This window comes from Ptychodera flava, chromosome 9 (genome assembly GCF_041260155.1).
Source record: "Ptychodera flava strain L36383 chromosome 9, AS_Pfla_20210202, whole genome shotgun sequence".
Taxonomy (NCBI): domain Eukaryota; kingdom Metazoa; phylum Hemichordata; class Enteropneusta; family Ptychoderidae; genus Ptychodera; species Ptychodera flava.
Window position 1 is genome coordinate 4,592,319 of NC_091936.1, and position 27,022 is coordinate 4,619,340.

Here is a 27,022-nt window from a genome sequence, read left to right on the forward strand (position 1 = left end):
ATTCCTGAGTTTGTGTCTGTGAAATTTGCAAAACCCTGCCATGCATATTCGGCCACAAAGCTCTACAGAGGTCAAGTAAAGCCGCCAGCAAGTTTTCTTTTTCTTTCCTCACTGCTGTGCTTCTTGGGACGCCCCATTACCGCTGGATGTTTAATTTGAAAGAACGGTTTGCACCGCAAGAACGCAAATTGTTACTTTGGGCGCAATGCGGGCACAAAATGCAAAAATGGGTACCGAAAGCTCAATGCCACGAACCAAGGTTTAATGCATCTACCCACTTAAATTGGTCTAGGGCCTTCAAACAATAGCAACAATGTTCTCATTCCCTCAATTGGTCCAAAAACAAACACCTGTTTTTAGAGGGGTGGAAGCCTCCAGTTACCAATTTAAGGGGATGAGTACCTTAATTTTTTTTTAAATTTGTAAATAAAGGTTCCCAGAATCCCCCCAATTGACCCTGGATTTTAGTTTTTTGAAGGGAGGGAGTCTCCATATACCAATGTAAGAGTCCCACACCCTACAAGTGGTCCAGAACAAACATTTTGTATATATTCACGCTATTGGTAGCATCATGAAACACCGTTTGTGATTTGGTTTAAAAAGGGTATCCAATATCGAAATCATCACCAATAAACAAGTTCCAGATTCACTCTGTATTCGAAAAAGTGCTTGCTTCATTTTTGTTCGTCACTGACAACATTTAGAAATTGATCATTAGCATAATTTCTGTACTCCTTTCGAATGAATAAAGTGGAGTGACAGGCCGCCATGTACCAAGGATAGTCACTTCACATCCACATCGCCTAACATTTGTTCGCTTTGTGTCTAGGAGAGTGTGGTATTGAATCCATCGAACGCCCCCAAGAATAATGAATTGGACGAACAAACCAAAACGTTGCATGAAGAGCTATTGGACGCCCTCAAGAACAATAAAATTGGTGAACCTACCCAAAAGTTGCTTGAAAAGCTAGCGGGAAAAGAGGCAATTAACTCTTTTGCCGGGAGTACCTGTCGGCTCTTTATAAACATGTAAGTTGAGGTAATTCTTCAGGCTACAGTATTACCTGAATTCTTTTTTGTAAATGAACTTAACTGACCAGTAATTATTGTCTATTTACAATTCACACAGACTGTTAAAAGCGATGACAAATGTCAAATGTGGTTCCAAGATATTGCGATTGAACAGATTGGGGTGAGTAAATTACGAATCCTAATGAGAAACTTAAGAACTCTTATCTTCAGGTTTCTTCGTCAATGAGAACACTGCGAAAATTAGAAGACATTTATATGTAATCTCGTTTCATGATTATCTCTGAATGAAAGTTAGCGGTCAACGTAAAATGAAAATTCTCAATTTCCCAGATCACGTACAATAAGGATACATGAATGATGTGCAGGACATTTCTTTTCAAAGTAATGTCATAAAACTAATGAAGAAATGCGGATTTGCGGTAACTCTACTTTGAAATTTACAGTCAAAATTGGTTGTAATGTTTTTATATGCGTTAGACCAGCCTTTTGAAATATGACAGTCGGTAAGAAGTAGATTTCACGCGTGTTGCTGTAGTCTTTATGTTGATTACACCATGTATTTGAAATTTACTTGTGCATAATTGATAAATGGCCTAACTGTCTACATCCACTACATTGTCATTATCCGTATCAAATAACTCAACATCTTAGGCGTCATGACTGATATATCTCGCGACATCATCGCTCGGGTGACGCATCATAAAGTACAAGAAAGTCATACATTTTCGATTTCAATATGAGGATTACAATAATGCAGAAGTTTCTCCTCGGAATTTCATGCCATTCCAAAGTTTTTGTAAATCATAATACGATGTTTCATTAAATTGTTTACAGGAAAACGGCAGGATGATGACCTCGGTTGGAAAGTTCATCTGTCGCCTGTTGCCGTCACAATTCAAAAGTAAAACTGAATTAGGCGACATATACATCGATTCGGCCAAAAATGAATTCGATTGTGAGTCTATAGAAAGTAACTTTTGCTCTAACCGGTTTGATATGCTAAAACTAAATTTTCTAACATACGTCAATGTTAACATTCAAAGCAGCAGAAAAAAGGGAACAAACCAATATCTTATATTTAATTTAACCCTGTGATTTAAAAAAAAGATATTTTACGTGCTCACAAGTATTCATTCCGTTGTTACTGTTAAGTGTTTCAGTCTAAACATCTCTGGGATTTCGGCATGTACGGCTCGTTTATATAACTGTTTAAAACTTCAAGTGTGCTGATTCCCGTGTTTCAGTCGTACTTCGACTTTTGTACTGTCGACAAAAAGAGAATAGACCAGTATTTGATATTTAATATGAAAATGTGGAAAGCAATAATTGAAAAATTGCACAATCTATAAATGACGTGATAACTGCTCTTTCCACATATTCCACCCTGAAGTGTGTATGTAACTTCTATACTCCTTGGTCTTTTTGCCAGAGGTCTATATAATATAACACTATTTGAACTAATTTGGGATAATTGGATGGGGAAGTAATGTCAATTTTATCTACAAATGTAACCTCATCTGCTTCTCTTTTTATGTTACACACTTGTTTTTATAAGTAATTTGTAATATTGCAACATTCAACTATAGGGCACCTAACATTTTTGAGAATTTTGAAAAATATGAAAATCCAATTATCCCAAAGTAGTTCCAATCGTGTTATATCGTTCTTTCACTAAGTTGACTTTGTTGTGTGTACCGGTATTTTGCTGTGTCTGCTGTGCTGTTTTGTGTGTATGTTTACAACAATTGAATATATACTACGAATTTGGACCCTAGTCTTACTGGATTATGGATTCGTATGATTGTGATTATTTTATCATGGTGACACAAAAACACTGCTCCTACCCCGAAGCAGATTAGAGCAGACTACATAACTATCTGAGCTGACAGTCATAACATATTCTTGTCATATATATATATATATATATATATATATATATATATATATATATATATATATATATATATATATAATATTATAGTATATTATATATATATATATATATATATATATATATATTATATATATATATATATTCTATACTTAGACGATTTGTTTTTTTGTTTTTTTTGTCTACAGACAATAATGTACATGTATATGGAACTAGAGACATATTCTTATGGGCACTGTTGAGTTATCGACTAGACTTAGCCTTTGATATATTCCAAAGTGGATGGTCACCAGGTGATACAAAGTCATTAATTGGTACGTTGTGTCCTTGCCAAGGACTTTGCATTAAATGAAGAGCTGTTCTTCGAAGAATGTTGTGATCGTGAAGCACTGTACTTCAAGTATATAATATATTTCGATTGGTTTAGCCTGCGGTACACAACTGTTCGATCTTAGCTATTACATATCTTTAAAGAGAAAGAAGTATCAATATGTTATTTTCAAATCCTCCACAAAATTTGATGAACTAAGGGGGTACTTAAAATGTTCTTTGGTTTAAATATGCGGAACGTTTGCTGGGCATGTCTTACAGATTTTAAGCTTATATGCATAGTCAATTTTGTAATTTGACTCTATAACAATACAAATCATTCCGATTTTGTCCAGGCTGCTACTATACATTGACAATACTTCTGTCTAATTTTTGTACGTTTTATAAACATCACGTTCTAATATTTAGCTCATTACCACATTAAACACTTTCTTTAATAAGGCTGTATATCAATATTGAGGGCACATATTTATGTTTTGACTATACTTCTGCTACTAATTTATCATACTTGGTTCCAGTTGCTGAGTAAGTTTTATGAGCACGATGTTCTAATTATCAGTTCATTTGCATATTTAATAGATTTTTGTAATTACGTTTATTATTATTATTATTATTATTATTATTATTATTATTATTATTATACTTTATTTCAAGAGGGTAATCTGATTACAATAGATAAATATTGTAATTTACATCAGAGCCCTCATCAACACTGCTTGGAGTGCCCCGATTTTTACTGAACCTTTCACTATCTTTTGTCTTCTTAGGAGTACTTCTCTGAAGATTTTATGAGCACGGGATTCCTATTACTAGTTCATTTGCATATTTAGCTAGTGTACTCAGTGTACTCTGGTATATATTGATTATACTTAGGCCTCTTTTGTTGAAAGTTTCATGGGAAGGACATTCATTTTGCTATGATTTCTTAGCTACAGCAGCTATACCTACTTTAATCACGCTGGACGTTGATGGGTATGATATGAGCCCATTTGTAAATTGAATGACTTTCTGTAATTTAGCCATGGACGAAACTGAATGGAGTGGATGTGATCAGACTTCCGAGGTGCCTTCGTCATACTAACTTTTGCTTTTACGGAAGTTTAAATGAAAATGGCATGTTTATATCATACAAACATTTCGTCATGCTGGAAGTTTAATGAGTGTGACAATCATGAGTAGTTCCTTCATTTACTTATCTATGTATCTAGGGCAAATGTCAAAGATCCAATACTCACAATTTGAACAGTTTCAACGCTGATGAATGACCCATGTGTACCTAATTATTATAAGTATGATAGGATCATAAAATTGTGTATAGCATACAAATGTCTGCATAAACTCCATTTTTTTGTTTCTTTGTGCTTCCATACTGTGTTTCTAATACATTTCTTAAGTCTTATATGATTGTTTTTCTGTTACTCTGTGCTTATGAGTGTAGAAAATGACTCTAGCAAGGTAACACGAATGGCAGAAATGATAAACTCCAAAGTTTCAATATTTAATATAACTTCAAACACTATCCTCGTAAACAATACAATGGGATTTCTTTTCCTTTTCACTAAACTCTTCCCTTGGTTGTAATCTTTAACCTAGAGAACAAGCGTGCCATACAGCCTTTCTGCATGGCCTGACATCAGTTTTTATTGACGACGACATTTACTTTTACTTCATTTACTTCACGATTTGTGAATTTCTAGGGGCTTCGCTAACTGCTTGCAAAGTTCTCAACAAACTTGCTGATATCGTCAAAGAAATCGCTAATGAAAAATCTGCAGAATTGGAGTCCTGGGCAAGGTAATATCTTTCCATGTTAGATAAGTTAAAATCTTTAAAGGGTTCCCTAGAGAGGAAAATATCCAAGACCAGGGAATTCCCAATATTTCGTAGCATTTCTCCTCCTTCCGGACAAAATGGATGAACTGTCGTGACAAGAATGGAAAAAAACAATGTAAACTTTCAATTTTTCAACGTATGATTGTTCTCCTGGTAGTCTATCTCGTTTCTTTGGGCCTTTCTGTTTGCCTCTTAAGTCTCGCCATATCGTCTTTCTCTGACTTTCAATGTCGAATTTTCTCTTCACCCTTAGAATGTATAAAACAATTGCTACTGCCATCACATCTTTATGTTTTAAATACGATGATAATTATACAAGACAGTTGGTATTACATCGTCGACCCCAATGGGGAAATGAAAGTTTCTTAGTGATATCAAGTTTCCTAGAGGGTGATGAATCCGAAAGTTTCAGGATTGTCCTAGACGACTTATGGACTGGCAGATTAATATCTCATCGCTTTTTAACCATAAAGGTTTGTTGTCAAAGTTTTTTAAAAAAAAATAAACAATTCAAGTAGAATTAGATGATTGTGTAGTAATAATTGTTTTTCACAACTACCTCCTATATGTTACAATGGTGTTCAAATTGCATTATCGAAAGTACCAAATATTTCAACGATTAAATCGCTTCATGTTTACTTTAAGTACATGCAGCAAAGTTGCCAAATGATAACGTGCACGCAATTTCATTTTATGGCAAAGTCATTTGCTCCGAACGAATGATGTAGAGCTATAAACCAGGAGTTTGGGTTAAAGTTATAATATGCACTTGTAAATTCCTAGAATGTACTGGAAAACAGTTTTCCAATTAAGAAATATGCAATGTTGTCAATACACTATGTCGTTTTTCATGTTGAAGGCCCTGTTACAACCGATAACGTAGTAACTAACTGATACGGTATCAAACCCGATAACGTAGTAAAAATTTACCGATAACTTAGTAAATCAACCGATAACGTAGTAATGAACCGATAACGTAGTAAATTTTTCTAACCGATAATGTAGTAAAAAATTACCGATAAGGCAAAAAAAATATGTTTCTGGTCAGCGCGCATCACCTGAACAACAGCGCGTTACCCTTTTTTCCGGTTTTGTGGCCGGCGGTCGTGGCAAACTACGTACTGATTGCTATGACACCAAACCAAAAGTTGAAGAGAAAGTTAAAATTCTTTGGGGGTGCATGATCAGTGACTGCATGAACAGTATATATGTGACTATATTAATAAAAATATAAAACCGACCCTCCTCTCTCCCTTGAGGGGAAAAAATTCGCATTGCCGCACCATTTTTTAAAGAAAGACCTGACCAGAAACATATTTTTTTGCCTAACTTATTAATTTTTCCTAACTGATAGCGTATCAAGAAATTTACCGAGAACGTATCAATGAACCAATGACGGATTTTAATTAATTGATAACGTAGAAAAGTAAACCAATACCGCATCAAGACAACCAATAACATATCAATTAACTGATAATATCTGATTAAGCGATTCATCGAGGGAGTGATAGATCGATCGATTTATAGATAGATAGATAGATAGATAGATAGATAGATAGATAGATAGATAGATAGATAGATAGATAGATAGATAGATAGATAGGTCGATCAATGTATTGATAGATAAATCGATCACTTAATCGATAGATCGATCGATCTATCTATCGATGTTAGATAGATGGTCGGTCAATCGATCGATCAATCGATCGATAGATAGATAAATCGATTCGATCGATAGAACAAAGGATCTACCAATTCGATAGAAATATAGATCAATTAATCGATAGATTGATCGATCGATTAGATAAATTGGTCAATGGATAGATGGATAGATAGATAATAGATCGATTTGTTATCACATTGTCTCGTACTCAATTTTCTTTTCTTCTGTTTTTTCCGTTTAGTGTAAATTGGTACAAATACAAGTTTGTTTCTTATCCTAGACATATTGCAAAAATGATGAGGTGACGTGGTTTTTTCCTCCTCATTGTTTTTTACCCTTCAACCAACAAGAATGCGCAAAAAACATGAAAACGACATAGGAATGCACATAGAGATAAACGCACAGCAGTGTCGTTTTAGTATTTTGGTATAGCAACGGTTCTACGGTTTGACTTTCAGTGCAGCAATGCACAGTTTTGTCAGCTGAATTTAACAGTGACATATGTGTACAGTTATGAATGGAATGTTAGTGTCTGTTATTTTTGTTTACAGTTCTGTTTTATACAGCACTGTGTTATGCACTATCGTCGCGTATTTTTAGTTTTTTCATTTTATTTCCTCATGAGCAGAAAAAAGGTTGATGCAGCGCGTTCCAATTGACGCGCATGAGGATGAGGAAACAAACTTCTTTTTCCTTGAACAAACTTCTTTTTCCTTGGCCTAAGCGTTTTTTCTATCAGCACCATGCTATGTAGGACTACTCATTAATTTTGTTATGTCTTCGCAATCCTTCTTCAAATAAGATGTGACGACGTGAATCACTACAGAAAGGATAAAAAGGAACGAAAAAAGCAATATGTTGTCTACAAAATCTGTTGACTTGACTTGCTTACAGGAGTAACTTGCAAAATTAATGAATGTTGATTATAAGGAATTCAATTTTATATAGCAATTAGTCCAGATTTACCTGTAATTCATGTCCCAGAATGAGAGTTACATGAATGTGTACAGGTGCTTTACTGTCTGTTCTGTGCTACTTTTTGTCTATATTTATAACTAGTGTATTACGAATTTCGACCTAGTGTTATTGGATTACGAATGAGTATGGTTGCGATTATTTTTAAAGCCTTATCGTCATTTTGATATACTGACGTTGTAAGTAACAAAATTTTATAATCGGTCAGGGTGTTGAAAACTTTTTTCCAAGTCCTCCCAACTTAGACACTGTGTCGATAAAGACACTCACGTTTGCATGATGTGTGTTGTATCTTGAATTCATCCTGCAGGATTACTTATCAATTAGTTGCATTTCCAAATTGATGAAATTCAGTTCGTGATGTCTGAGTAATATCTGTAAAACAGTATGCTCCAAGTATATGTAACTCTGAAGGTGTAACTGATTGATTTTGAAAAAAATCCAACAGATGCAACACTCATTTATATTCAGTTAGTTTCCATTTATTAATGCTTTATGGATCGATTGATAATTTATTTGTTGACTTGATGCAGTATCAGTTGATTAGAATCTTTACTCTTTGACTTGGCAAGGTTATTGGTTGATTTGATACACTATCCCTCTATCCATCGATACATATATATATATATATATATATATATATATATATATATATATATATATATATATCGTCATATTAGTCGAGCAATCGATCAATTCACTCAATCATTCAATCGATAGAAATATCGATCGATTGATTGATCAGACATCGATCGATCAGTCGGTCGATCTCACGATTGATCAATGGATTGGTTGTTCGATCGAGGATAGATCTATCCCTAGGAATCTATTCCCATGAATCACTGATCCAATACATTATTACTTAATTTGATACGTTATCGGTAAATTTGTTGATACGTTATCGGTTAGGAAAAATTACAATGTTTTCGGTAAATTTTACTACGTTATCAATTAGTTTCTACGTTATCGGTTGATTTACTATGTTATGGGTAAATTTTTACTACGTTATCGGGTCTGATACGTTGTCGGTTAGTTACTATGTTATCGGTTGTAACAGGCCCTGTAGCTGTAACTTTTGATTATTTTTACACTATGATTTACATGTCAACAGTAGTTTCTTTTTCTGCCATTCAAAGTACATTGACATACACAGCTTGTCAGCTCAATTTGTATATGTTTAGACTTCACTGATATTTTTGACATGTGAACTCTTGTCCGAAATAGTATAAAAATGAAATATAAACAATGCATTTCACATATATAGACCTGTTTTGACAATCTAAATATTAGGTGTTTCAGTATGCTTTTTGAGAATAGAAAAAGAAACTGTCATTGAAATTAAATACAGAAAAACTGGAGAAAATCATCAAAAGTTACACTTGCTGTTCCTTTAGTATTCTTCTTCTTTCTGTTTCAGCTGATCTTGGCGATATTTCCTCCACTCGTCATTTTCTTAAATTTGCATGAAGAAACTTCTTCAAGTTACAATTTACCTGCAAGGTGGCGCGCATACTATACGGCACCGATAACCAAGTTTATGTACAATGCTGTAAGTGAGGTGACGTTAATAGAATTCCTTCGATTCCACACTTTTAAATGACAAAGCTATGTCAGAAAGAAGTTAAATTTACGTTAACGTGGCTTTACGATGGCATTCAAGTTGAACATGGCAAGAACGTCAGTGTGCCTTTTTTTCAGAAAAACATGTTGTTAGCAGAAAACATCCATTACACATCGAGATAGAAGTATGCTGCATGCTACTAGTGTTACTGACTCCAACTTTACTATGTTACAACATTGCATATTCTAACAATATGCTATCACCTATGTACTTGCAATGCATTTCAGGTTTTATACTGCAAATGTAAAATTCCCATTACAGATATTTTTCGTCTTCCATCTACTGGCCTTCAGTTATTTTCTGATGGCGGATTTTCATCACGGTTCCCATTGGTATACTACGAGTATGTGGGAGAAATTGGTGACACTCTGGGTTTTTGGCCTGCTTGTTGAGGAACTGCGTCAGGTAAATAAAAATGAAAAGCACTTTCTGTTTTTGCGTTCGTGACGACTTAAATACGCCATCACCTGTTCAATACTGTAAATGTAAAATCTCCATTACGGATGTATTTCGTCTTCCATTTACTGGCCTTCAATTACTTTCTGATTGCGAATTTTAATCATGTTACCTATTTGTACTCTACAAATATGGGAGCATTGGTGACCGTCTGGGTTTTTGGCCTGACTGTAAAGGCACTGCCTCAGGTGCATAGCAACGGAAAGCGCTTCCTATTTTGGCGTTCGTGACGGCTTCATCAATATTAAAATGAAGGGCCAAAGCATCCAATCATCGTTGATAAACGCTATTTATATATTCAAAAATAAATTGGTATAAATTCAAACACCTATCCTTAATTACTGCCGTGGACTGTGAATATATACCATGGTCAATCACTGTTTGCAGTATTACATTATGTGACTTTTTTGTTTCATTTTACTGAACGCGCTTCAGCGGCAAAACAAACGTTAGTTTGAGGTTTCTAGTGGGTCAGGCTTCACACAATATAGAATCACATTTGGGTAGAATGCCTCTCTAGGAAAAATATACGTACTCTAATTTTCTTTCATAATTTTCCTGATATACCATACACTTTTATTGGTCCCATGTAGGTTCTTGCTATAAAGACAAATGCGTCGTCTTACATTAGTATAAATCGAAAATTTATTTTTCCAGACGGAGTTAACCCAGCGTTGGCGGCAATCTCGATTTGCAAATATCGGTAAATTTGCCAATTTGTTTTCTGGTACCAATTTTTCACAGTAATGCCTGATTTGTATTCTTGATTTTAAGACAGTAGGGAGTTTTCTTGGTAAAGGTTTAACCAAAAGTTAAAGTAGTGTTTTCTACAGGCATTACGGTCATACCTTGGGTACAAGTCGGGATGGTAATTCTTTCAGTAACTAAAGCTGACACACAAGTTACTGCCTATAGCATCACTTTATATCTCAATAACCAAGATACTGGTGTCAACGTCTTGTTCCATTCTCGATTCTAGACTGAACTACTACTTTATACACTTTTCTTACTAAAATATTACCTGTAATATAAAATGAAATTTTCAGCCATCTCATGGAAATTTTTGTCAGTCTTTGATTGTTTCTTAAAATAGAGCAAGATCGTACTATACAATATTCCATTCACGTTTTTTCCTGTTTGTAACTTAAGTTACTAAAGTTGCTAAGTTCCCGTTGATAAGTTACTTACAGAGTTGCCCCATCTCCCCTCCTAAGGTGCTGGCCTGACACTTTAAGGTTACATGAGGGACATTCGAGACAAGTAGATTTCTTGCTTTTGGTACATCAATTCTTTTGCAATTACAATATATCACGTGGCTATCATTGTACGCCAAACATCCAATATCATGGACAGACATGGAGTGGCGTTTTATCAGATCACATCATACTAGTACGGGCAAACGTGCAAACAACCGTGCCATTTTCGCGGTGTAGCACACTTGGAACACACGCGAGCTCTAAGCTGGAGAGGAGCTCCTTTATGTAAGCTTACAGGTCATGTCAAAATGTCAATATAAATTCATGATTAAAGGTGGTATGCGCCTCGAAAGTGGAAGACTTAAACTTTTGCTCAAACTTTCCTTAAGGAATCTTTCAACCATTCTCTTTCAAAATCAAGAATAAAAATTGGGGGTCACCGTGCAAATTTTGGTACTAGAGAAACAAATAACCCAAGATTTACCGATATTTGAAATTCAAAATGGCCGCCATCCCTGTGTTAACTCTATGGAGAATAGTAACATTTTCGAATTCCGGAAAACTAAGCCGGTGAAAGTTTTCTTACACCAAGAGCTTTAAAATGTACCCCCACATGTGGTATATCAGAAGAGAATTGTATCAGTTAGAGTCCGAATGTATGTCCCCGAGGTGCGCTCTACCTTAATAGTCCTATACCACCTAATGTACAACTCGGTTTTGTTCATTTTCACTCCCTATAAATATTCGCTCTAGCTCGTGCATATGTATCGTGAATAGGTCAAACTCTCAGTTGCAATCATCAATCAGAAGAGAAAGAATAAAAATTTACCAACTACACACATTCATATACTATTAATGTGGGTATTACAGGACGGTTGGTGTGAGGACTTTTTTCGGTATCATACACGTAAAGTTAAGTGTTTAAAGGATAAGGAACACCAATTAAACGCCTTTTTGTAACACTGTTTGAACGCCTGTAGACGTTCAGAAATCTAACACTACGTGTTCAACCAACGTTCAATTTTTGAATAGACGTGTGCAGATTTTGAACGCTACGTGTTCATCAGACATTATATTGAACACCATGTGTTCCATATCTGAACACACGTTGCACAGGAAATGTGTTCAAAAAATTGAACGCTTTTACGCGTTCAAAGGGCTGTAACACTTTTTGAACGCATGGACGCCGTTCAACGATAAGTGTGTTAAAGGCTAGAACACATGATGCGCGCTTGTTGAACACCTTTAATTTTGGGCGTTCACGGGGTGTTCAAGCCTTGAAATAACATAACAGACCATTGATATCCAGTAAAATTATTTTATTCTAAAAATACACGAAACATTTCTAGAGTAAAATACAATAATTTACTGTAAAATGGGCAAATAAACATTGCAACTTTGTATGTAAAGTTTGTCAGAGGAAAAAACCAACAGTGTTAACACCTTCCTATCAAAAACATAAGCAATAAAAATCACCATATTGTGGATGACGTTTTATGTTCATACTTGTTTAAAATGTACAAAAATAATCTGAAAAAGCTCAAATTTGGCATACTTATTGTGTTGAAAAGTATATGTATGAAATGCATACTCCATTTTTGTAAGATGGTTTCTTAAAGACATTTCCTCTTGTATAGACAATTGTAAATTTTGAAGAAAAAAGAAGTTAGTCAAGGCTTCTCTGGTGCACATGGTATATAGTTGTCCACACTAAAGTAAACACAACATGTCAAGTTGTCAAAGTGTCACAGTAAGGCACAACATGCAGAAAGTGGGGAAAGTGGGTCCTTGGCAGGGTAAAACCTATTTCCTTGTCCAACAAAGTCCTTCATAAACAAAAAGGTTTGTTTGTTTGTAATATCTTTAAATAAACCCTGAAATAAATGGGTGACATTTAAAAAATATACTTCTCAGAAATTTAAAACATATTCATAAAGACCTTTCAAATTCTGGTGTCTCCTGCTATTAATTTTTATACAGTTTTTTTTACCAAAAATGGTAAAAATCACCCTTAAAATGACAAAATGTACATTTCATCATAATTGAATATATCACATTCTGGTAATCCCTTTATGTCTTAAAAATGTCTGAAATATCTTTAATGTCCTAAAATTACAAAGTTGCAAATTTCTGCATAATTTGAACAATCTAAAACGACTATCAGTAGAGATCTATGTCCTAAATATCAAAGCTGTTCGATTAGCAGTGTTGAAAGAGATTTTTTAAAGATTTTTTGACCAAAAATGACAAAAATTGCCATGAAATATAAAATTTGAATATTTCATCACAACTAGCACAAATTTGACAAAGGTAATTTTTAGGGACATGCTTTACCAAATATTGAAGACGGCAGAAAAATAGAAGAAGATTTTTGCCAAAGAATAGCAAAATTAGCCTCAAAAATATAAATTTGCATATTTCATCATAATTTGAACATATCTGATTAGGGTAATCCCTTAGGACCTGTAATCCAAATATTTAAGGATTCGTACAGGCTGTTTTGAAGAAAAACCTTTGGATGTACAAATTTGAGGACAATGCTACACATCCACCTATTTAGCTGACAGCAAAGCTAAAAACCAGTTGCTAAGTACAAGAGACGTGTTGAGCTACAATACAAAATAATCTACGGTTTGGTAGCACGCTATGATCAACTAAATGTTACAAGGGCATAAGCTTTCAAAGACGTGAAGTCTCCTTCATCAGATGCAAGGGGGGGGGGGATGAAAATTGAAGCAGAAAGTGACAGAAAATTAAGAGTGAAATTTTCAGAAAAATCAGTAATTCAGAGTGGACATTTTTACTCTGAATGGTCTGTCGCTTTCAGCTTTAATTTAAATAAGGGAGACTACACGTCTGTGAAAGCTTATTCTCCGACAACATTTAGTTGATCATAGCATGCTACCAAAGCTTGATTAATTCAGAACAAAAATACAGAAATTTATCAAAATTCAGTTACTGACCCTTGGAAGTTTAAATCTACATTAGAGATGAACGGAGGTTCTCAAGCTTGTTTCCAGACAGCTACCTGTACACTCATCTTCTTCGTTATCTGTACCACCAGCTTCTATAACAACTCTTCGATTTTCAGTTAAATCAAACTTTTTACATCCTGAAAAAATGCAACAATAGGTAATATGGCGAGATGAAACTTTAAATGAAAGACAAGGAGCTGATTAGGTTAAGGAAAAGGGAGACTTTCATATACAGTGCCTCTCTTCAATACTGTTACAAAATATTTGCTGCTTCTTGTCATCAACTGATTAAAATAAAAAAGCCAAACTCTCATATGCTGAAACAATACATTGTATACTCTACGATGTTAACTGATGTTTTACATGCGATTGTGTTTGCTAAAAGACATGTATTAGCTGTGATTACGCAGCAGTACTATGCAAGGCGTATCGATCGCGCTGAGGTCAAGGGTTATCGCTACATCAGTGTTGAGTTGACCCTTGACCCGAGTGAGATCGATCGATAGGCTATGGCCAAAAGTACCACTGCGTAGTCACAGCTAATTGTTGGTATAGCAGCCATGAAAGAAGAAAAAGGTTTCCTCACGTAGTTAAGCTATTTCAAGGTACAATACAATTAATTTCAAAGGACGATAATATAGATGCTTCAAAAATCTAATACCTTTTACTATTTTGGAGAGGAAACTTACCCTTTCTGGTCTTGCTTCCGCACGATCACGACTTCAGGGTGCGCTTACAAGAAAATGTCGCAACTTCCGTTTTGATGCATCATGGGATAGGAAAAGACACCAAACTTGAACACCAAGTGTTTAGAAGTAGAACGCCTCTTGCACGCCGATGTTAAATTAAAACGTTCATGGTGGTTTTCAGATTTTCTTTTCTAATTTTTGAAACTTTCAACCCGTAATAAACGTGTAAAATTATTTGTATACTTCCTTTTTTAGAAAAAATATGCTTTCAGCAATTGTAGGCCGGAATATTTTTCACTTAGTGTGAAATTCGTTACACCAAAATCCGTGTACGTTTACCGGACAGTGAAGCAATAGTAAATTTAATATAGCCATTGTAAAGTAAAAAACACAAAAGATTGTTAATTGTTTCACAGTATTGTAAAATTTCTGTTATGCTGAGTTTTTGAACACTTGAAGGAAATGGTTGTTAACACATAGTGTTCAGGTTTAGAACATCATTGTTAATATTATGAACACTAGTGTTAACAATATAAACACTAGCCGTTCAAATTTGAACACCGACATGTACATTTTGAACGCGTAAAGACGCGTCTAGCGTCCGCTATTTTTACAGTGTAGTTCTTGGGGTCTAAGGCCAAGGGTAAGGGAAACGATCTCTTGATACAACGTAATAATAGAAAGTCAAATGTGAGAAGATGAAGAACTTGTTCCTCTCAAGTATCATTCAATGCCACTCTTTTAAAGATATGTTTCTTTCTTCGTTCAGATAATCACTACACTGACTGGTAATGGTATCTTTGACCGTTTTTCGAAAGCGTTGGAAGTGTTAAGGTCTGGTTGGAACGGTGTTGATTGGATTATGTTGCTACTATACGTCTGTGGTTTCATTGTTAGATCAACAATCGACGAAGAGCGCTTTTACATAGCAAGAGTATTATACACACTGTCGCTTTTAGCAATGTATATCCGTTTCTTACGATTTGCAACAATTTGGAAATATCTGGGACCAAAGGTGGAAATGATTCGACTGATGATGGTAAGGATATATAACGATAACACGATTGGAACTAATTTGGGATAATTGGTTGGTTAAGTAATGTCAATTTCATCTAAAAGTATAATCTCATCCGCTTCTCTTCTTACGTTACATACGTGTCTTTATAAGTACTTTCCAATATTGCAACATTTGACTATAGGGCACACTAACATTTTTGAGAAATTTGAAAAATATGATGATCCAATTGTCCCAAATTAGTTGCAATCGTGTTCGATAAAGAAATCAAAGGTACATTGCGGAAGTTCCGTAGTGTACCTTGACCCGGTATCCTTACGTTTTGCCAGTTCACGAACATGGAAGTTTTTGAAGAATCGGAGTTAAAGTTTCAGGCAAATCACAAACATAAGAATATCAGAAGAAACGTTGATTCAGTTCATCAATCATCAATTCGTACATTTTATGAAATTGCAATTAAAGCTTATCGCAACAAACACGTCGAATTCTCGACTTCAAAAGTCGTCGAAGTAATAGTGGACGTCTTAAGTGGCATAATAAGCAGCAATGATCCATCCTCAGACTAATTAATTACTTGTGAAGACATCTGTAATTGATCAAGAATTCTGTAATTTTTTCCAGATTCGAGACTTGCCACCGTTCCTTCTGATTTTCGTCGTTTACTTCATCAGTTTTGGCATCGCTTACCGTGTCTTACTGTTCCCTAATGACGTATTCTCATTTGACGCTGTTCTATCCGTATTCACTGTTCCATTTTGGCAGACGTTTGGAGAAATACAAACGGAAATGACTGAAGGTGACAAACAGTTTCCGTTTTTAAGTTTACTAGGAATCATAGTGACCAACAGTTCCGTCTGGAAATTTACCAAGAATTTAGTTTAAAGGAAAATGAGAACTTAACATGCTCATCCTAAAATTTACGCACCATTGTCAAAGTAGGCCATGGGCCTCGTACAGAACCCCCTAGATAATTGCAGACATAGTTTTTCAGAAGACCTAGTCTATATATTCAGCTGATCAGAGGAACCTTACCTGCAATCATATTGCACAGTGCGACTTGGACATAGTTACTCCTGGAGAAATTAATACTTAAACACGGCCACATAATATACATGACTTGCCATGCCCTGACCGTCACGTAGCCCCTCACTAAGCTTTTGAAGTTCCAACCAAAGTCAAGGAAATACTAAGGTAGATAATAGAAAAGATCAGACTTCATCCAAAATAATACATCTCACGTTAGTAAGAGATTCCATTCTATTCCAAATACATTGGATACACCTAATCTAGTTGGATACACGTTATCTAAAGTCGCACTAGCTATAATACTTCTATATAAGATAGAGCTCTCGTCTTCCAAACCCGACATTTAAATTAAGAAATAAAGCACTCATTAGAGTGAGGTTGTTTGAAGATCAATACGATCAATCAGAGGAATTCCATTTCTTGAAAAATGCAGCATTGCAGTTTCAGGAAACGCTGTAGTAAGATCGGTTAATGGGAACTGTCTGTACTCGCCGTCATGTTGGTGAAGCAAGCATGTTCTTCATATTTGAAGGACATTGAATGACTGTTTACTTAGGTCATCAAAAGCAGAAGACGTATCTTCAAATGTCCACAACTATGTAAATAGTGACAATACAAGAACAACACGCCTGTCCAAGGGCGATTTGAATACGTTTGATGTTGTAAAAGTAATATCTAAAGTGCCCGTCCTGTATTAATATATTATATATACTTGTAAACCATAACGTATGTTTATCATACAGGTACTCCAGGATGTACGAGGAACATCACACTGGCTAATTCAAATCCTGACATTGAAGGTGCCCTGAAACACAAGGCTACCCTCTATTGGTTCCAATATTGAGCGGCATATTCATAATCATGTCTAATATCCTTCTGCTCAATATTTTAATCGCTGTTTTCAAGTGAGTTTCTGACGTGTATTTCTCTTTTGTGGTGTTGCATTCGATCTTGAAAAGTTAACAATATCACGCTTTCTTGGAAACATAGGCATGTCAGTAAGTGACAGCTGTAATGTTTGCTCAGATGAAGCCTTTGCTTTCAACGCATTGCTCTCTGTTAAGTTGCGGTGGCTAAGTTACTACATTCGTGACTTCAGCGCTTAGAAAGAACAGCCTCTGAAACGGTTAGGTTAGTACTTATCATAACTCTGCACAAGAAGTTAGATTTGCTTTAAGCTTAACAGTCCCGTCTATTCGTTTCTACTTTCAGTCAAACCTACGGCTCTGTGGGTCAGGAATCTACAACAGTCCATCGTTGTTATCAATACAGTCTTGTTGAAGAATATATAGCGCGTCCAGTACTCCACCACCACTAAATATGCTTGAAATACTGATAATCCGCCCTTTAGCAACGCTGGCGATATGCCTTTATTGTGCACACGAGCGGCAAGAGTTCCGCTGGGGCAATCATTGGTGGCCATTGTTCAAACTACTGATGGCGGGGAAAGAGGCTGATCCGAAGTTATGGAAGAGAGTCAGTGAAGGTAAATCAGAGCAAATTCTAGCGTTAAATTTGGCTTGTGTATTAAAACAGCCAACAAATGTTAAAGTTTTAGTTGTGTATGCTCGCCCCCCCCCCCCTCTTCTCTCTCTCTCTCTCTCTCCTCTCTCTCCTCTCTCTCTCTCGAATACTTTTATCATTTCTACAATTCATATGTATTTTCAGCCGTCAAGAGAAAGGAAAGCACGAGTCAACAGTCGGAAGGAAGTGCAAATACCCAAATGAAAAACGAGTAAGAGTAGTGTTAGATCACTTTTTGTGCGTGTTGTCGTAAAAATAGTAGATTACATTTCTCTCACATCTGAATAGGACTTGGAAATGTTACAATCTATACTGTTTCGTAAAATTTATTTTGCACACTGTTATGGCTTAATACGTCAATTGATTTCAAGAATTTACACATACGTATATCTCATGAATTTTACAGAGCGAATTTTTTTTTATGTTTGCTTTATTGTCCATTGTCTATTATTTATGTTCAATTGGTCTTGTCACAATTCAACTAGAACGCAATAGTTCTAGATCTCGATCAACTGCAAATCATCCTTTTTTGAAGGTCTATTGTGTTGTGTTTTTTCTGTGTTTTGCTTTGTTGTACGGTATACATAGAAAAAGTCAGTTATTTCAGTTCGAAAGAGAGTGCAGAGCACTACTAATCGGTCGTGCAGTGTTTCCAAATTTAAATGACTTTGCATGGAGAAATGCAAGAAAAAGCAAGAAAACCTCAATGTTATTTGCCAAAAAGAAGACTTGGTACATTAAAAGATTGTGAAAATATGTTCGAATATTGATGTTATCTTTACTAAAATGAATGACAGTGCCATAGGAAAAATTGGATTTATATTCTTTATTAAAGAGAGTATTTCCTAAACTGAGACACTGGAAATGTGGTTGGTAGATCATGAAAAATATAAGATATTACAAAAATGTCATCATTTGGAAATATATTTCGGGTCGGCAGGATTCAAAAGGAGGATGTTTTTTTGTTTTTGTTTGTTTTGTTTTTTTTGTTTTTTGGGTTTTTTTGCCTTAGCATGGATAGTCTAAGAAGCTGGCATTCGATAAGACTAACATTGAAAGTCTGGTGGCGTTGTTATATTGGCGCTGTCAACAAATTCAGAAATTTTAATTTCGAACTTTTTTCTCATTACTGTAGAATAACTAAAGAACAAATCGAGACAATTTTCAAAATTGCAAGAAATGGATCAAACATTCAAATGGTCAATCAAACCTCATGATCAGTGAAGATGGAAAACAGCGCTGGAATAAGTAGCCCAACGTGAATAAACAAATGTGGCGGTAACTGCTGATCAACTTACCAAGAGAACGATTTTTTGAAAAACTGAGAGACAATTGTCATTTGTACCTGTTTGTCTTTACGTCCGACTCGTTAAAACAACTTCAAAGATGCTAATGGCTAGGTTTTTGTCATATTTTAGATGTATATTGCCTGTTGTGTGTTGGTTGAGAATTGTTTATTGAAACAGATTTTTCAATAGTTTTGACATTTTTAAAGGCCATGTAGTTAATTGATAATAAGACTAAGACGTCAAGCATATCATTTTTAGAACACGCATGTACAACATTATCACATACAAGTCAAGTTTGTCATCTCTTGACAGGTCGTTCTACGACACCACAACCCGCGACTATATGTCATCAATTTCGGTGCGTCATAACTTTTTTATGTTCTCGTCATTGTAAACAAACAACATGGTGTCCCGTATTTCCCCCACTATCAAAAATTTTCTCCGATGTGAACATTTCGTAAAGATTAGTCATAAATGATATGTATCAGGTCTAGTAACCTCAAAGCGAGCGCACTTTAAGTATTGACATTGATGTTATTATCCCACCAGCTTGCATAGCATGCTTATCTCTGTGTTCGCTGCATATATCTGCCATGTCAACGATAGAAATAGAAGGTGTGTCAATCATATGGAAAAATAAAATAGATTTCAGCGATATAGCTTGAAAATACCGGGCAATAAAGTTGACCAAAGAAAATGAATTAAAACAGGCATATTATATGGTTTAGGTCGAGTTAGAGTCGCTGAGAACAGAGGACGCCGAATACAAAACAAATAATTGTTATTGCCTTTGGAGGCAATCCACAACAGTCGATTTCGAATTCTAGCGAGGGCAGACTCCTTTCCAAATGGCGACACGGGGCGGGGGTAGGGGTGAGGCGTTATGAGTCATAGCAAGAGAGTAAATTCAATGAATTTATGATTATGAATACTTTTGATAAAAATGTAATATTTCTATCATATTGAGTACGTGCAAAAGTACCAAACTGCACTGAATGATGATCCGTATTTATGCCAAAGTCAAGCACTTGTAACACAGACCCTCAAAAATATGGTCAACATAGTTACAGCTGTAGCTGACTTGATACGCAGTCTTAGTAATGCCTCGACAGCCTCTCTATAACTGTAAATAATAGGACTGCCTATAGGCATCCCTACAACATATGACTGAACTTTGGATACATTGACACATAACCTAAACTTTTAGGAGAGGAAATTCCGAGGTTACTGTCATGCTGTGTTACTTAATTTTGTTTACAACTGCAGGGGTTGCCCTCCAAAACTGGCGTCATTATGCAGCTACGTTGCCAGTATAATGTTCTTTGTAACAGGTTGGCTTGGTGTCCTTGTATGAAGTGTGAACTAGCAACTCTAATACTCACTTTGTAAAACTGAATATGATTTGAAATCTTCTCGGGACAGCCAGCCAGCTACTGAACAACGGCAAACATATAACTGCGTTATCTGTGCCCTGCACGTCAACTTCAAAGGTTCTGTCGGGCATCGGACGACCACTCGAGATTTGGGCGATTGTTCAATTAACTGTTACATGAAGACCTACGAGTGATGGCATTACTCATTTGGTTTGCCCAGTGGTACTCGATATTGAATGCGTGATGACGTGAAAAGTCTTTTCAATTATATAGTCTATTTCTCGGAATGTAAAACCGCAGTTTTCGGATAATTAGGATGCCTGTTCACAATATGTTGGGAGGTACATTAACGTAGACTGGCAAACTTTCTTTTCCATATGTGTATATATACAGTAGATGGACAGCAACTTGTTGTGATGCAAAACAATCTCAGTTTTACATGTAAACCATTGTTGATTATCTTTTCAACTTAATTATCTCAAGCAGTTGTCATGTTTTTATAGAAATTAGTATTGTGGTTAAGGTTTAAAGATACTTTTGATAACGTAACGAAGACATGTGCGCCTCTTACCAATAAAGTTGAATTTATTAGTGATATTTATCCAGTCTAAAGTTTTCTTTCATTCTGTGTTTGAAATTTTAAAAAAGAAGAAAGACATTATTTTCTGTTCTGGCACCTAGGAATTATAGTGATTTGAAATCTACTTATTTGTCTTCAATATTTGTATTAGTATTCATGATTACAAAGTTGTCACTGCGAAATAATGAATTAAAGCAATGTCGTTCTACATATGTTAAAACATCCTTTCACCCTTTTTCTTTCAACTTCATTGTTTTTGTCGAACGTAACGTAGTATATTACAATCTATAAAGTTTACTGTAGTATGTAAACACAGTCCCTCCACGTGGAGGGACTGTGATGTAAACTAAACGTAAGATCGAAAGAATAGGCGGACATTATAATTATCAAGAATTCTCAAATGTTTCTTCTAATGGTATTATTATTAATTCTACTGACATTGTGACATTATTGTTCAATACCAGCTCTATTCAAATCTCATCCAGGTAAACACTGAGAAAAATGAAGTATGTGTGTGGGATTATCCACGGCTAGGAACGTATATCTAGTTGAACATACTACTCTCTTGCTTAGAGATTGCTAACCATTAAAAGTCAATCCCAATATCTGACATATTGTAAAGCTTGGCCTTTGTTGTTTTTTCTGACAGTATTTTTCTGAAAATATTTTATATGTAGTTTTTCGTTTTCTTATGTAATATTGCTGGGATTTTACTATTTTGAATTTAGTTGTAACGACAGGCACTGCTCTTTGACCTACGGTAAAATCGATACAGAGCTCTATCGTGAGAATGCTTTCATCCTGTTGACTTTCCAAATCTTGAAGTAACCGTTCGTCTTCCTTTCCTGATGTATTGTTTTAATAACCGCATACGTTTTAGCAACGACCAAACGTTCAGACTGGACCTCCAGATTGTACCGGTTGACAGATCCGCTAATCCTATTTTGACGGTGACAATCTTTATTTCGGAGCGGCTCTCTAATGTTGCCGACCCTTAATAAAAACCGTATATCATTCATTCGAATATACATATTTTGAAACAATTTTAGTAGACAGCCGACTCTTCTAGATATTGTAACCATGTTGAAATATATTGATTAAATTAATGCCTCATAAATATCTCTCGCCTGTATGTGCGTTAATATTACCCACCCCTTGTATGAGTAACTTGGAGAGTGACAACCTGAAGAGCAATATGCGCTCCAGACGAAGATAACCAAAACCCTCTGGGCCGTGTGACAATCATTTTTTGGGACAAAGTCCCTCTGTTTTGAGGTTATCATGAATTTTGAAAAAGTTTGTTCTGTTTGGCTCTTTGAAACATGGTCAACTGTACGCAACCTCAACTCTGATTGCAGAAAGACAAAATCAAACACTAAACATTTTACGGTCTGTACCAAATGTTCAAGTTCAGTTCATAAGTCTTATCATGCATGGCTGAACATAAACTGTTACACAAAGTTTGGACTTCATGCACGGTTTGTAATGAAATATTGATTGCCTTTCATATTGATAAGGATGGTAGCTTTCCCTACAATGGGGCATTGTTTATTTGTCATAGGAAAACAAGTCGGAATCAGGAAAAATCATTTTGACTAAAGATTACAAATGAATTATCTTCTGTTTGCATGCAGCCAAGGGGTAAATTTTGACACTTTTGCAGTTACATACTGTCATCCTTTTGTACACTGAGTTGCTCTATGCAAGCATTACAGGTTTTCTTGATGTCACAAAGAGGCCAGAAAAGAGTGACTTTGTCCCATTTATTATGGATTCAGTACCACTATGATTAAACAAATCACAAAAAAAGAAAAAATAGGAAATTATGACATTAAAACAAAAATGGTGACAAATCATCAAAAGTCAGCCTTATTTGCCCTTTAAATATGCAAATGAAATAATTAACAGAATGCTCTGCTCATCAAACTTACACTATAGGTAGTCCTAAGTATGATCAATAAATAGTATAGTAGAGGTTTGTTGAAAATGTATTCAGTAAAAATAAATATGCAAGTGAGCTAATAATCATAGTGTTATGCTTACAAAACTTCCACCATAAGTAGACTTCCATATGATCAATTAATGGCAGACGTTTGGTCTAAATTAGTGTATTCAGTTTTGATACAGCCTAATAACACAAATTCATTAAATATGCAAATGAACAAACACCCAGTACGTCATGCTGATCGATCTTTCAGTGAAACTTGACCTAATTATGACCAGCACACCTAACAGATTGATAATTCTTTCAATATGTAAATAAGCTAGCTTACAATCTTATAGCCCTATCCACCAAACTTTTGCCATAGTGAGACCGTAAAACAGTTTGAGTGACTGCTGTTACATCAAATCCAGTCCGGTAATTCTTGAAATATAGCCAATTAATTACGCAAACGACCATTAATTATGCAGTCCACACTAACAAAATCTAACCAGATCAAGATCTTCTCATAAATATGCTATGGACCAAATTGCATGATATTCTGGCGAAAGTTGTTTTAAGTTATGGCTGAAATAATATCCAGTGTAAAACAGACCGACATTGTGGCGATTTTGGGCACCATTTTGGCCTTAGGCCCATAGTATTGCCCAATACTTTGTGGACAAATGTCAATACACAGAGGTAGACGCAAGCTTTCATTGTCTATAATGGTACTGGACAGTGACGACTAGGTCATGACACTCTCTCAAGAAACATAAGTCAGAAATAAAATAGAAAACAGAGGTCACAATGATTTTTGCAATTAACAGGAAATTTACTAAGGTTTTTGCTATATTTTTGGTTTACAACATATTTAGGATATAACTTTCAGAATTTTTAAATACTGTCCACAATTCAGCATTTATTTGTAAGTCAGAAGTGTAGTCTTCCTTTTTAGTGTGAGGAGCTCTGGGATAAACGACCCGTTTTGCAAACGCTGATTGCAACTGCCATTACTTACATTATTCTAATGGTACCGCAATTTAGTCCTTACATTATAATGTGGCATTCTACAGGAAAAGATGTTGTTTCTCTCTTCCTGAAATGTTACACTAATTCAAAATCTGACTCAGTAATAAAACTTTGCAAGGAAGTTACAGCTGTTTGCAACTCAACTCCTGCAATGACTTCCCCTTTAGCTACATTTCATTTTAATTAATCAGTGATTTCAAGGGATACATAACAGAACACATGAAAAACTACAGGCAAACGTACTCTTCAAGATATATTAATCATTTTTTATTCAAAATCTATAATGACATCAACAAGTAGAAAAATGTCCTATAAATATACATCTAAAAATGTGATGCAGGAACATCAAGTGAGACAAAACTTTATACTACAGTACCGGTAGAATATAGTACAAAGACTGCACCTGCATAAAAATTTGAAGGAAATTTTGAATACAATAAACAAAAAATACAAAAAGCTGGCATACAAAAGCTAGAAAATATAAATTTATGACGGCAAGTCACTTACAAAATATTCAAAAAGCCTTTTCTTTGAAGTTTTTAAAAGAGTGGCCAAGCTAAATAAGAGCCTTTAAGCTCCTTACAGTAGTTAAAAAAGGCAAATGTCAATGGTACTCAAGGTCTGAGTAAATGCTTTAGAATGCATTTCATACACATACATACATCTTATTTCTCCAGTATTCCTGTATTTTGGAAATTCTTTAAAAGAAAACACTTCCTAAGAAAAAGTTCCCAAAGTGTTACAATTTTGACAAAATCAATGCAGATAATTTTTCAGTATCTCATATTGCCATTGGTTTAATTGTTTATGCTGTTAGTGAGGATATCTAATCCTATTCTGTGATGAAAAGAAGTCAAACGTATTTTGATGAACTGTTATGGAACAGGATGTCTATAACATGGAAGTATTCCATTGTTACTTAATGAGAATACTGATGCAGAGTCTCAAAATAAACTTTTATACTACCAGTACTGTATGCACACTGGCAGTATTAATTTGACAAATGAAAATTAGGTGTGATTTTATTTCAAGGTACTGTGATAGATTTCTCACATTGAAATCAGGATATTAAACCACTGAGTGACTTAAACAAAGTGAAACACTTTTGATCTAAAGCACAACTGCTGAGTAAACTCCTACGATATACATAGACTTTCATGCCCCAATAACCGAATTCTCAAAATTGTAAAAATATGATACAGTGGTTACCACAAATTTATGGCGATGGACACAAAGTTTTAATTCTCCGAAAAATAAAATATTTGCTTCCAGTCTAGCACTGTGTACCAGACTAACACAGGTAAACAGCATAATTTTACTAGCTGACTTGCTAAATTTGGCAGTTTTTCATTTATGCTTGACATACAACTTGATAGAACTTTCTTTTATTAGATTAGCAAAAGCTTTTCTTCCCTCAATATATTGTTAAACATCACAGAAACTTAATAGTAAAAATTCATAGCTCCTTGCATCATGATAAATAACATAGTCGTTTTTCCAAGAAAATGGCGTTTCTTTACAAAATACATATTGGTGGGTATAGATTGTCACTTGGTTATAAAAGTCAGTGCAGTGATCTCCAGTACAAAGGCCATCAAAGGTTAAAAATAATGTACGTTTACATTCAACATGCAAGGAAAGTGAAAAATTGAAAAAAAACATTTAAAACTGCTCAAACCTTTGAAATAACAGCTGTACCTTGGATATTTCAGTATACCTATAGGTATGAAAACAGTCATGGTAAAATCAAAAAACATCACTAATATAAAATCAAGTGCAAATCCTGTGATATTACAACAGGTCAATCCTTGTTTATCTTCACACATGTTGCAAAACCTTGTATAGAAATTTCTTTTCTAAATATTCTTCTATCTACATAAACATAAACTGACTGTCTGGAAAGACACTTCTGATTATAACCACAGCATATAGTGTAATACCTAAGCACAAACTAAGTTGGGAATTTAAGTACTTGGAAATACAACAGTTACAGACAGAAAGTCAAGCATATCAGATACATTTTAAAGATTCCTATACACTGATATCAGGGAATCACTGAGACACAATTACAATATAATCATGGAATTACATAACTTCTTTCTGTGGCATCACACTTCACACATGGCAGAGTTTTCGGTACATTAAGTTTCAAATCATAGAAGTAGAACAAAATGTTTATATTAAACAGTTGGTCCCAACATCTCAGGCCAGTTTTGTCTACAGTAACACCGCACTCGACCACTTGTTGTTTGGTCATACCTGTACAGAAATACACAAAATATACTTTAAAATACCAAAACTTTTGGATTTATTTCTAGAACATTCTGTGAATTTGCATGTGACACAGTAAACTTCACTGTTCTTTCGGCAAAGTTTGCTATTCATATTGAACTAGTTATCATTGCTTGCATTGCTTAGATTAACAGAATGAAATGTTCAAATAGCTAATATATTGCACATTCAGCTCTCAAGTGCCAATGCAAAGCCTCTAATGACATGTTATAAATTACTCTTCTTGGCATGATGAACAGACATTCTCATTTTGTCCACTATAACTGGCAGCTGATTGACAAATGGTAACATTGACCTGTGCTTAGTATT

General features: G+C 35.0%; 2 protein-coding genes across 3 annotated transcripts in view; one reads left to right on the forward strand and one right to left on the reverse strand.

Moving 5' to 3' along the window:
- The window catches only part of LOC139139807 (uncharacterized), a 135,682-nt gene that overhangs the window by 96,645 nt on the left and 12,015 nt on the right, over window positions 1-27,022 (reverse strand). The window contains exon 5 of one of the 2 annotated variants that reach the window (XM_070708740.1): window positions 24,667-26,680. The exons of the other annotated variant lie outside the window; for it this stretch is intronic. Within the exon in view, the coding sequence (XP_070564841.1) occupies window positions 26,602-26,680 (79 nt within the window). The 3' untranslated portion in view covers window positions 24,667-26,601. Of the gene's footprint in view, window positions 1-24,666; window positions 26,681-27,022 lie in introns of those variants that run through there. 2 annotated transcript variants of the gene reach the window in all.
- Window positions 1,136-22,580, forward strand: LOC139139806 (transient receptor potential cation channel subfamily M member 3-like). The gene is made up of 13 exons (XM_070708738.1): window positions 1,136-1,192; window positions 1,867-1,987; window positions 3,112-3,237; window positions 4,951-5,047; window positions 5,340-5,559; window positions 9,142-9,273; window positions 9,607-9,750; window positions 15,431-15,700; window positions 16,298-16,472; window positions 17,446-17,607; window positions 17,915-18,188; window positions 18,371-18,437; window positions 19,362-22,580. Exons 1-10 carry the CDS (start codon window positions 1,157-1,159, stop codon window positions 17,544-17,546), a joined length of 1,422 nt encoding a protein of 473 aa, XP_070564839.1. The 5' UTR covers window positions 1,136-1,156; the 3' UTR covers window positions 17,547-17,607; window positions 17,915-18,188; window positions 18,371-18,437; window positions 19,362-22,580.

Excerpts from the sequence above, each read along its gene's own strand:
- LOC139139806 (XM_070708738.1), top strand. The coding sequence starts at position 1,157 with ATGTGGTTCCAAGATATTGCGATTGAACAGATTGGG. Across the intron at positions 1,988-3,111 it reads GGCCAAAAATGAATTCGATT|ACAATAATGTACATGTATAT; the intron begins GTGAGTCTATAG and ends TTTTGTCTACAG. Across the intron at positions 16,473-17,445 it reads ACAAACGGAAATGACTGAAG|GTACTCCAGGATGTACGAGG; the intron begins GTGACAAACAGT and ends TTTATCATACAG.